The sequence below is a fragment of the Rissa tridactyla genome, chromosome 1 (genome assembly GCF_028500815.1).
Source record: "Rissa tridactyla isolate bRisTri1 chromosome 1, bRisTri1.patW.cur.20221130, whole genome shotgun sequence".
Classification (NCBI taxonomy): domain Eukaryota; kingdom Metazoa; phylum Chordata; class Aves; order Charadriiformes; family Laridae; genus Rissa; species Rissa tridactyla.
Genome location: NC_071466.1, coordinates 93,568,438 through 93,581,533, shown reverse-complemented (window position 1 = coordinate 93,581,533; position 13,096 = coordinate 93,568,438). Strand labels below are relative to the sequence as shown.

The following is a 13,096-nucleotide window of genomic DNA, read 5'->3' as shown; positions in this document are numbered from 1 at the left end:
TCTTGCATGCTCCTCCATGCTTGTCAGTGTCACATATACCTACACTTAATCAGTTAGGCTAAGGCATGCATTGGCCAAAATATGCAGGACATTTTCTGCTGCCCGTTTAAATAGGGGCCACTAAAATGTTGATTTCTCAGTTTTTAAAGTATGTATTGCTTACAAGTTATCTTGCCTTGCCCTTGATTTATTTCACTACTTCTCCAACGTTAGCCACAAGTAAAATTGCATTTATTTGGGGTTTCTCATAACAAGTTCTCATATTTATTCATGTTACCACTTCAATATTCATTCGCATCCTGAAATGCTCTTGACACTTCACATATGGTTCATTGGCATACACTCAAGGAGGACTCTCCATTCTGAACCTTTACAGATTCTGCTGAAGCAATTGTATCTCTGTTTTCTCCTTCCTTCACCTTCTTTTCCAGATGACAGATGTTCTGTTTGCTCACTAGTTTCCCAGAGATTGTTTGAAACAATATTTTTTTTCTCCTTTTTTTTTCTTTTTTAAAATACCTTAAAGATAGAAAGCACATAGTGAGACAGCATACAAAGGAACAAAGGTAGAAATATACTAATTACGCCTTTTCACTAAGGAAATAATAAAGTGGAGAGCAAGAGAAGAGATTAGAATAAAATGTGTAACGGTTCACCTCAGAACAGATTACTACCTCAAAACAGATTACCATGTCGCAGTCACAGAAGCTGTTGCTAGGAGTTATATGCACTAGTATCTCTCCTGAATGTATTTAACAACTTGATCATGAAGTGAAGGGAGGATAGGAGATTAGAGTTTACTGTGCCTCAAGCAGAATGGCATCCCAGTGTGTGGTCTAATAGACTCAGCATGGCTGTAATTCAAAATCTGCTGGAGATAAAATTTACATTTGGAAAATGTATTTTTCCAGACTATCTTGGTGACAACACACCAGAAATGTGAACAGAGGCTTACTTTCATGCAAAACCATGAGCAGATGTTTCCAACTGAAAAAGTGTTAAATGCCTTAGAGTATGGGCTTGAGACCTTCTGACTGTCCAGTGTGAACAGTTCTCTTCCCTCATATAATTTTGTTTGAAGTTTTTCTTCTTAAATTACAAAACAGTTATGTTTAACTTGCTGGAGGAGGGAGTGCATACAGTGAAAAACCATTTGATCAAAACTTGCATTTGTAAAAATTATTGCCATGACATCTTTTAGACAGGTTTTCCTCGTGATCAGCCTAAAGAAAAAGATCAGCACAATAATCTATTTGCTGCATTCTTAGTGTAATTATCCCTTGAAAGTTAGAAATCCTTCCTCTATTGCATTTACCAGAAATTCTTCTAACGTGTTTTTTTAGCATTTTAAAGTAGGAATAATTGCAGTTATATATAAAATCGAATCACTTGGGTTTTAGCTCTTTCAAGATTTATTTGTATTTTTAAATGAGATACTTTTAAGTGGAGGTAGCCTTTTTGCATCTGCTACAGTTAACTTTTTTGAAGACCTCATTTATCATTTTGATACAGTGTGTGAGTCATGCATATAAAAGCCAATATTGACTAGGTAACTGGTTTTCATTTAGATACAGAAACAACACATCCACTGAGGAAAGCCAAGATGTGTAGCCAGAGTCAGCAAAAAACCTGCCCTTTGAATTTAAAACTGATGTGTCAAATGGATTTGTACAGATTAATTTCTGTCACTGAATTTTTTGCATGGTAGGTATTCTATATGTAACCAAACTGTAATAGATAATAAAGTTCCCTAGTCTCTCATAATAATTTTGAAAGTTTCCTTGAATTTTTTTCATTTTTAATTACTCAGACTTGCATACTCTTTGAATGTAGTCTACCAAATATAAAAATTATGCATTATATCTGTAAACAATAGTCTGGCCTAAATTAGGGAAAAACAGGAATTTTCATTGAAAGTACTATTATATACAATAAACGTTGTAGCTTTTGTAAGCAACTTTACACCTGAAGTTCGCCTAAGGTTAGGATTTTATCTGCATAGAAATTAAGCTACATTCCTTAAACTTTCTGCTACTTTTTTTTTAGAAATCAAAACAAAGCCAAGAACGGCTTAGTTTTGAGTTACATCCAAATAAGTCTATCTTTGGCATTTTTTTGGGTTTTTTTCCCATTTTACTTTTCTCACATTTCATGGAAAACCAGTTGTCCGCGAGGTTCTAGAGGGGAAGAGTATGAGCCACAAGCAGTAATGTGCACCATTTTGTTGTGTCATTTTTGGAAGAGATTAACCTCAGGTGATCATTACTGTGCTCTGATGTCAGAAATATCCCATTTCGGTATATACCTTCCTTTTATTCCCATCTGTAGAGGCAGAATTCCCGTACTTCTGTAGATACCAGTGAAAGCTCTACGGTGCTTCTCTTTGTTAGATACAGTGGAATTTCTTCTATCCTGACAGCATTCATATTTCCCTTTGCATCCCCTGGTCTTTATTTCTGTATGAGCAATGTAGAGTTTAAAGAATGAAATCCTGTCTTTTACTAAATAAATATATCAGAGCTGGAGAGCAATCTTCTCCTTAGATCTCAGACAGAATTAGCAAATCCTTCTTTATTTTATTCATATGCTAATAAAACAAGGAATGAAATATCTGCCATTACAATTTCTTCCCAAAATACTTTGAAAGTAAGTTCTTACTCTGAATCCCTTTATAACTTCTAGACTGAGATCTCAATTTCACAATTTAATCCCAACTGTAATGTATTGTTTCATTTTGGGAATACTTACTAGTAAAAGATGAAATGCTTCTAATTCTGTTTCATCTTACACCTAATACCTCAGAAGAATACTATGTTTCCCAGTGGCTTTTGACTGCACTTGAAGAGCTATTACCTTCTTTTGTTGTGTGGTATCACCCATCCAGTATGTGTAATACTCTCTCCATTGTCTATTCAGAGCTGTCTGTTTAGATTTCTATTGCCCTTTTTCATTTATCTTATATTATTTTTATGATAGATATTACAATGAAATAAAAGTAATGAATTTTCATAAGAACTTACAAAATCTTTAGTTACTGGAGTTCAGTCTCTATATTTTTTTCATAGTTACCTTTCATAATTATTGACTACAAAACATCTTACATACTAAATAAATTCTCTTAATCAGTCTGATCAAAATTTATAATAGATTTAATTAACAAGGCTGAATGTTAATTCATACATTTTGTGTTGTCCACTTCATTTGCTATTTTAATTAATTGGCATCGATGTTGTGGTTTTGTTCACTGATTATGCTGGCTTTTGGAATTTGCTAATACTGACTTATGTTTCACAACTCTTGCAACCACAGAATCAGCAAAGCATATATTGTGCATGTAACTTTGCAGTTAAACAGGTTGTGGTTGGAGCCAAACTTCTTAAGACAATAGATGTACAACAATTTTTTACTTTGTGTGTGTGTGTCCATCCAGCTCCAGTAGGCAAAATCTTCCTGATAGTAACTGATAATCTGGACTCAGCTGGAATCAATACTGTCCAGCTTTCCAAGAATATCTGCAGAGGGGGTTTATGAAATTTTATAGTAGCAATATTTGTTCAGTTGTTGAGCATCGTTGCCATAGTTTCCATACTGAATGAAATGTACTTATAACAGGGATTGGTAGCAGAGAAATGTAGAGGCTAAAAACTTTTCTAGGCTAAATATTTATAAAAGTAAAATAGAAAATGTACAATATTTTGAAACATTGCCCCATTTGCTTTCTCAAATATTGGCCCACTTGCTGATATCTCAAATAATCTCAGCAAAATTACTTTGTTTGGGTGCCTGCTAATGTACCATTTTGTACACTGTTCCTGACTCTAGGTATCAGTCAGCATAATTCTCTTGATCTTTCTTTATTTTCAGGACTCTTCGGTAGGACTTAGGTGGTAGGGTGTATTTTAGTTTTCTTTCTTTTCTTCTTTCCCCTTGCCCCTAACTGCATTTGCGGGTTTTGCAGCTTTCAGCAATGTTTATCAGTGTTGTGAGAAAATGAAATATTGCCTTTTATTTGTTATTTCAGCAAATTTATGAGCCATGCTTACTCCTACTCATTGACAAAAATATTAATATACAATACATATGATAAAATGCTTATGCTAGATATAGCTTATGTTGCAAAGGTTGCGGTGTTATTGAATAAATGTTTAACATTGTAAGGAAACTGAAGAAAAATAAGGCTCACCTTTCCTGTTCAGCATAGGTGTTATGTCTGATTTTTCAGATTTCAAAACCAGAGATAGTGTCAAGTTCACTCAACCAGGACAGTGCTTGCGTATCAGTCCAAGACTCCTTCACACTCATGCAGCAAATGAGAACAGACATTCAGACAGATTTAAGGTATTCTCTGCCACTGAATTTTTAATACCAGATACACTCGAATCCTACAACACTTTAATCCCACAAATCCTCACCTATCTTTGTAATTTTAAAAGGCAAACACAAATGTGTTAACCTTCGGAAGAGATTTTCTTCATGCTGTTGTTGTGACCTCATTCAACACAGCCTACAAAGGACAGCTGTGGTCAGCATTTTTAAGGTATTCTGTAGGTCTTAACCATGACATTTAAAACTTTTACTTTCTTAAGGAAAAGTCTATTGAAAAATTAATGTCATCTTCTTCTGGGAGTTTCATACTAGTTTTAGCTGAATGGGTGTTCACATCTACAGAAAGGAAGAAAAAGAACAGTGCCACTGTCTGTGTATAGGTCACCACTGGGCTGTCCTCCGGGTTTCCACTCTCACTTCAGTTATCTGTATGTATTTTGTGCCTTTTGCTATCAGTTCGTTTTGTAAAATGTGAATTTTATGCTGCAAAACAATAGACTGTGATCACTGAACAGCCTTCCAAAAATTTTGACTTTTGCTCAGTCCTGTTCCAAATAGTATTTTGATTGCTTGTCTATATCACTGGCAAGAAATGGAGCCATTCAGTTTTTTGGTTTGGTTTTTTTTTTTTTTTTTTTTTTTTAAATTTGTGTAAGATTGCAGGCTGAATGAGTTATTTACCTCTCTACTAAGAGGACTTTAATTCACCCTTAGTACCAGTGGGGAATGGAGTACACAGAATTGCACGATACAGCCTTCCTATTTAGATTTTAACTGTGTTCTCCCCAAAAGACTTTAGATACATAGATTCTTCCTCTCGGTTGGAAAGTGTGCTAAGGAATTCATTTTAGAAAAAGGACAGTAGTTGTCTGTTCTTTAACTTTGTTAAAGGATTGTCAGTTTAAGTTTCCAGATTTCAGTATTTACAGTTATGCAGTATTTCATAAATTATTCCGTTTTTGTCTGTCTCCAAGTCCACCACTATTGCTTGAGATTACTTGTAAAGATTAATTTTGAATTCAACATGCAATCTACTAACAGACTACAAAAATGGGGAATAATTACAAATTTAAAAAACAAGCAAGAAAAGGTCAATAATTGTGGAGCAGACACTGCGACTACAGTCTCTCTTTGAGAGACTGCACAGTTTTTATTGCTTCAAGGTCTTACTGTCAGCAGTGAGTGTCAGCAAAGTAAACCATTACCACTTCTTCTGCTCCTTCTATTATCATTACCATTAGTATAGTCTTAATCTAAACATGGATAGCAGAACAATATCATTTTGGGACTAGGTGCTAGCTGATGGAAAAGCTTTTATACATTTAAGAAAAAGAGCTTATATTCTTTGCCTGATAATCTTCATACAATCATAGAATACAGACTGCCAAGAGAGGTGGTGGAGTCTCCTTCTCTGGAGACATTCAAAACCCACCTGGACATATTCCTGTGAAACCTGCTCTAGGTGAACCTGCTCTGGCAGGGGTGTTGGACTAGACGATCTCCAGAGGTCCCTTCCAACCCCTACCATTCTGTGATTCTGTGAATGGTTTGGGTTGGAAGGAACCTTAAAGATCATCTAGTTCCAACCCCCCTGCCCTGGGCAGGGACACCTCCCACTAGACCAGGCTGCTCAAAGCCCCATCCAGCCTGGCCTTGAACACTTCCAGGGATGGGGCATCCACAGCTTCTTTGGGCAACCTGTTCCAATGCCTCACCACCCTCACAGGAAATAATTTCTACCTAATATCTAATCTAAATCTCCCCTCGTTCAGTTTAAAGCCATTACCCCTTGTCCTATCACTAAACTCCCTGATAAAGAGTCCCTCCACATCTTTCCTGTAGGCCCCCTTTAGGTACTGGAAGGCTGCAATAAGGTCTCCCCAGAGCCTTCTCCAGGCTGAACAACCCCAACTCTCTCAGCCTGTCTTCATAGCAGAGGTGCTCCAGCCCCCTGATTATCTTCATGGCTCTCCTCTGGACCCGTTCCAACAGTTCTATGTCCTTCTTGTGCTGAGGACTCCAGAACTGGATGCAGTTCTCCAGGTGGGGTCTCACCAGAGCAGAGTAGAGGGGCAGAATCACCTTCCTGGATCTGCTGGCCCTGCTTCTTTTGTTGTAGCCCAGGATACGATTGGCTTTCTGGGCTGCAAATGCATGTTGCTGGCTCATGTTGAGCTTCTCGTCCACCAGGTCCATCCAAGTCCTTCTCCCCAGAGCTGCTCTCAATCCATTCTCTTCCCAGTCTGTATCTGTGCCTCAGGTCCTTTTCTTCAGGGCTGCTCTCAAGCCAATCACTGCCCAGCCTATATCGGTGCTTGGGATTACCCCGACCCAGGTGCAGGACCTTGCATTTGGCCTTGTTGAACTTCGTGAGGTTCGCATGAGCCCACCTCTCCAGCCTGTCCAGGTCTCTCTGGATGGCATCCCTTCCCTCCAGCGTGTCAACCGTGCCACACAGCTTGGTGTCGTCAGCAAACATGCTGAGGGTGCACTCAATCCCACTGTTCATGTCTCTGACAAAGATGTTAAACAGCACTGGTCCCAGTACTGACCCCTGAGGAACGCCACTCGTCACTGGTTTCCACTCGGACATTGAGCCATTGACCACAACCCTTTGGGTGTGGACGTATTGCCATTTCCTTACCCACCGAGTGGCCCATCCATCAAATCCATGTCTTTCCAATTTAGAGACCAGGATGTCATATGGGACAGTGTCAAATGCTTTGCATAAGTCCAGGTAAATCTTGCTTGTTCCTTCATGTTCAAATAATAAAAAAAATATATCTTGTCTCATGCTTTCACAATCAGGAAATTAAGATGTTACCAGTGATAGCAAATCTAAGATAGGCCTCATGATTCTGTCATAGTTTAATGTTGCAAAAATAGACTTGTTAGTAAATGACCAAAAATATGCATTTGGAGTAAAAATTGCCAAGCTTACAATTTTTCCCCCTGTTTCTTCTTTCTTTTCTTAGTTTTGGGCGTAATCTTTTGAAGATCTCTTTCCCCATGGTTGGCCAACTCTAATGCATCCATCTTGGAATTAAAACTTACTTGTTTTTCTGGCTATTTAAGGCCAAGCAGTTACATTCTTACTGCTACAGTCTCATATGCTTTCATACAATTTTTCATACCATTTCAGTTGCAGACCTAGGTTCATCCAAATCAAAATGTTACCAAAGTACGTGACTTAGGTTTTATGGAAACTCATAGTGCTTTGGTGAGCCTTATCAGACAGATCATCACAGGCATTTGAATGTGTTTTGAAAAGTTCACCCTTGTAAAATAAACAAACATGTTAGTTAAAAATAAACATGTAAGTTGTCTTTGGACATTTTTAAATACTTCTACTTTGCCCTCATCTTTGATATTGCAGTTAACGTTAGCGCCACAGTGGGAGTTGACGTACAAACACTAAATCCCTCCTGTAATGAGTTTACATTGTAGAAACTAATCTTTTACATATCTGTTAGATTCTGTCTTACCTTAACAAACCGAGAGCTTCTGCATCTAGCTTGTCTGTTGTGCATCTTTTACATCCTTTCTAAACAGACGCATTTGAAGATAGCAGTGGGATCGTTTTCAGAAATTCTAATAAATGTTACTGTTGTGTTAATATCATTAATGAGCCTTAAAATGAAAAATGTCTTTGATAGAAAAAACCCAACAGCCTTCATTTATCAAGGAAAAAAAAGCTACATAATCTGAGAAAATTCAAATCAACTTTGAGAATCTCCTTCAGTGTTATGGAAGAATGGGCAATTTTTTTTTAGTACTGTTTTTAAAATCTCATGTGGGAAAGCAGCAAGTAATATTAAAATACTGGGATTATTATTACTACTGTCATCATGGAAGCCAACAGTATTAGGTTATGTATAAGATTTAAAAGTTACAGTTTTCTGTATTTTCTGTTTTGTGATCATCTGAAAATCCTACCTACTTCTTTTGAGGACAAAGGATTTCTTGTATTTTTAGGGCTCAAGTCTTATCTTGCTTCTCAGCACTGTATAAGGGAAAGTATGTTTCAGAATTTGTGTCTCAATATAAAGAAGCCACGTCAGCAAAATATGTACAGTAATATAACCTGTCCGGCAATGTGGCAGGCATTTAAGCTTTCTTCTTTCAGAGTTACTTTGCTACTAGTTTGATAAAAAGAGTGGATGGAATCAGCACAAATAGTGTCAGAACTGTTATTTGGTCAAAGCTTCGAGAAACCAAAATATTAATAAATAGGAATGGCTGTATTATAAATAGACATGTATTTGAAATTTGGAAGTAACATTTGCATGAATGCTTGTAATTTGCACTCTGTGTGTGGCTGTATACTTAACGTAACACTGAATAACAAAATGCTAGATTTTACTCTTGTTGGTAGACCTGTACAGTACTTTTTAGTATGGCGCTTACTTAGGTGTTTTGTGTCATCCTCACTTTCACTTATCTCTCAAAAATGCTTCTTTCCACCAGCACTGGGAATGTTGACAGGGAATTGTTTGTTGACAGAACATATGGGTGCCAGAACAAACCACTTGTGAACTGCAAGGCTTATAAAAATTGGCTGTTGGATCACTTTTTGAAGAGTTTGACTTTTTTTTTTTTTTAATTTATTTACTTTTTTTGGCACTGCAGCCTACAGAAAATAATTGGTTTCAGAACATTTCAGGTTTATTGTAGTCACCCATCCTCGATAAACAGTCAAACTTGTTAGGTTCATCAGAAAATGAAGAATATTCGCTAATAAAAATCAAGCTGTTTTAAACTTTTATCGGGCAAATTCCTTCCCTCGTTAAGCCTGTAATAACCTTTTAAAGGCAGCAACACTTAAACAGGGGTGGATTGATGTTTATTTCAGGGTTTTAAAGTTCTGTAGCGAAACCAGATTCTTCTTGCTCTTTTGGGACTTGTAGCTGTGTCTCTAGATGAACAGGATGTTATCATACATTAAAATTCATGGTCGAATTCCAGCTCTTACCGTGTCTCCTTAGTATCAGACAGGTTTTTAGCCTGTGTATTGTAAGAAGTGTTTTGGTTTATTTCTTTTTTGTCTCTCAATTTGACTGGAGACCTCCTCTGGAGAAACTAATCTCTCTAAATGGTCAGAGTGTGGATATTTTTTCAGAGGGAGCATGTAAAGTCAGGGCCTTGCTCTGTATCCTACAAAGGAGTTTTGTTTCTTTCACTGTAGAAGATGCCACGTGTCTTAGTAAGTAGGCCTGCGGATCACAAGATGTATCAAAAACTAGTTCTGTGAATGATATGCTTCACATAACATATTTCAGTTTGAGTACCAGAAAGTCACTTGTTTATGTTGAAAAATATTAATCTGTCAGCATAAAGTTTTCTACAGTACAAGATTCCTCTCAAAAGCTGGAAAATTCACGCTGGAAACTTTTCCAATACTTTCTCTTAACTATATCACAGTATCTTGTTAAAGAGCCGTAATGGTTTTCAGAGCTCTCCAAAGTCTTTCAGATTCTTGATTGACAAACATGTTAATAATGTAATTTGTGCTAATTTTGTTATGCTTCCCATTTTAAACTCTCTTTTGACTTGTAGTCTAATTTGTTTTTATTCTTTTTTATTCTTTTCAATCCTATCCTGGAAGGTCATTGTCAAGAAAATGGATGAAAATATTCAGAAGTATTGCTTCTGAGCTCAATTTGAAGATACCGTGTTTTTGAAAAAAAAAAAAAAATCCTGGATAATTCTTTTTTTTTTTTATTTTTACTTCTTCTCTCAAAACCAGTATCTGAATAATGGCATAGTCTACATATGTTGACTTAATTTTCGTAAATATCTTCCATATTTTCTCAGAGTTGGAGGTTAGTTTTTAGAAGGTTTAGGTTGGCTTAACAGATATTTTGCCCCCAGAAATGAAAGCAGGCATATTTCCAAGGATTAAGGAACTTCCTTGCAAGCAAGTGCTTAAACTGAAATTTATTCACAGCCTAACTACTAGGACTTCAAACATCCATCAGTCTGAACAGGTGGTAAAGACAATATATTAGGCTATGATTCAAAAAGAAAAAAATATGAAGGCAAAGGCATAGGACAGGATAACAGATGTCATTCCTGCTCTGATAATTCAAGCGCCTGCAAAAAGGAATTTTGAGAGACAGATTGATATTCCAGGCTTTGCAACAATGGTTCTTTAGCTATTTGTTCTGATTAAGTAATTAAATCTTTTCTTATTTGCCAGCGGATTCTGACAGCTGCATATGTACTTTTTGTTTGTCAGATAGAATGGGTAAACAATTTTTGGTATGTACGTTGTTTGCAAGGTACTTGCTTTATTTATTGTGTGATATTTGTGTAGATAAATGATAAGGTATTTGCCTATTTGATTACCAGAACATTTTGAAAAGAAAAATAATGAACAATAAATGGAAAAATCATAGCTGGCACTAATATGTGTTCTTTCAGTGTGTACTCTTGCTTGTGTAATGCAATGGATATTCTTCTAAACATCAATTACTAGTGGACGCTGACTATAACAAAACGGTATTAAATTATTAATGAGAAAACAAGATGATGTTCATAGCAAAATACTTCCTGGACTGAATTCTATCACAGAAACGAAGCCTGTGGAGACTGAGGGGTGTAGTGTGACTTGATGTGGAAAAGTCATGTTGTTTGTTTGGGGTTTTTTGTTGGTTTGGGTTGTTTGTTTTTTTTTAAATAAGCATATTCTGTATATACTGTGGCCACCGAGACAATAAATCTTACAATGGCGAGGATGCTGGAGGGAATGTTCCATTTTTCCAGCCAATTATAAGTAGAACTTAACCTTCATCTTTCTTTAATAATGTATCAAGAAAAGGTATGGCGATATGTCAGAAAGCAAAACCAAAAATATTGATAGGATGGCTTTTCTTGATTTCCAAATACATGTGAACCTTTTAACATAAGGTGCCTTGCTCATGTATTCTGCATTCTAGGAAGAGAGAATGAGAGTATTGAATCTGCCAGAATATATTAATTGATTTTTTTTTTTCTTTTTCCCTTTTTTTTTTTTCCTTTTCTCTGAACTGAAATCTTACCTAAGCCAGGATTGATCTAGGACAGTAAAAACTCCGAGCTCTTGGCTTCTGGCCAGCACTCATGTTAAAACACTTAAGCGAATTAATGATAAATTTCTTGTACAACAGGCTTTTTACAGCTTGATGCACTAGTCTGAGTGTGGGAGGTAAACATCAATGCCAAATAACAAAGTAACTACTTCAAAGAGCTGCCACACGCCTTACATTTTTACAAATTGTTATTGACTTGAAATGTTGAGTCAGATAAACCACTTTTCCTGCCGATGTATATTGTGGCTGTGTGCAAAACCTGAAATCATCTTTGTGTTCACACATTTTCTTGTACTTGCTGCTAACATCCACAGAGATTTTACAGGGCTTTTTTTTTTTTTAAAGAGTTGTTCTATTATATATTTTAATGTCTGTAAATATCATGTTCCTTAGGTGTTGCACAGACTTCATGAAAATATACGACTAAGAATATAAAAGCTATGTAGCTATATTACAGATTGGCTTCAGTAGTTGTTTCGTATGAACCCGATCGCTAGCAAAACCTGTAAATCTTCTTTTTCCTACATCATTGTCGCTTCCAGTGATTAAATTATGTGAAGAGAGTGTACAAGGCACAACTTTTAAAATGAGCATGCCCTTATTTTTTTTAACTGCAGTGTTTATACAGCACAAGAAACTCCACCTTTTCCTATGTCTAGTCCTGCTTAATGAGGACCACAGTGTCAAATTGTATAGTATGTGCATTTTGACTAAAGAAATACAGATGGAAAGTTCATGTTGAATGAAGTAACAGTTACCTTTATAAACTTTGGCTCCTTCTCATTGATATGCAAGTTTAGTCTGTAATTTTCAAACTGATTGTAAGGCTCTAATTAGTCTCTAGAGAACTCACGTGGACAATAGATTGCTCATTAGTCTATCAACTTTCCATGAAGCTGATTGGCTGTTTCTCATGCCTAATGTGGAAACCGAAATGATGAATGTTAATTTGCCTTCCAGACGTTGCAACTGCCTGTCCAGATAAGAAGTCCATCTTAATGTATGTGACTTCCCTCTTCCAAGTTCTGCCCCAGCAAGTCACCATGGAAGCCATCAGGGAGGTGGAGATGTTGCCACGACACTCAAGGGTCACTAGAGAAGAGCACATACAAGTACATCATCAACACCATTATTCACAAGAAGTGAGTTGTTTCACTTTTCTGTTTTCATTTTGCTGCTCTAAAGTGTTTCTTTCCCTCACCTACCCCGTAAATTTGATGTTAGGTGGCCAATGGAAGGCAAAAAAAACATGGGCATAATGGACAAAGTCTGTTCACCGCAGGCAAGTCAAATGTACTTGTCTGCAAGTACATTTCACATTGCACTGGGGTGTTTTAAAAGTAACTATTCAGCAAGTAAGTGCTTTGCACTTCTCTTTTACAGCACTGGGTGTTTTGATTGTGGAAGGGTACCACAAGGAAGAACACAGAAACTGGGGGAGGTTTTACATTTAAACACGGACATGTAGAAACTTTTTTAGAGAATAGCAGTTGACATTTCTCCATATTCGTGATACATTTTTAATTTTTTAGCATTTTATTTACAATGACTTGTATTTTAAGATCATCTGTTCTCAGCTAGCAATGGGCCTCTGAAAAAGCTCATGTAATATGTGGGATTAATTTGTGCTTGCTATGTCAGTTATGCTTTTGACTGAAATCATCAGTCTCTGAGTTAAGTGTTTAGTGGATTTTAGGACT

The 13,096-nt window shown here is 36.5% G+C and overlaps 1 protein-coding gene across 10 annotated transcripts in view; it reads left to right on the top strand.

Annotated features, from left to right (window-relative positions):
* The window catches only part of DMD (dystrophin), a 1,301,546-nt gene that overhangs the window by 454,349 nt on the left and 834,101 nt on the right, over nucleotides 1-13,096 (top strand). For all 10 annotated transcript variants that reach the window (XM_054189211.1, XM_054189212.1, XM_054189209.1 and 7 more), the window contains exon 8: nucleotides 12,357-12,538. In XM_054189211.1, coding sequence (XP_054045186.1) covers nucleotides 12,357-12,538 — 182 coding nt within the window. The remainder of the gene's footprint in view (nucleotides 1-12,356; nucleotides 12,539-13,096) is intronic.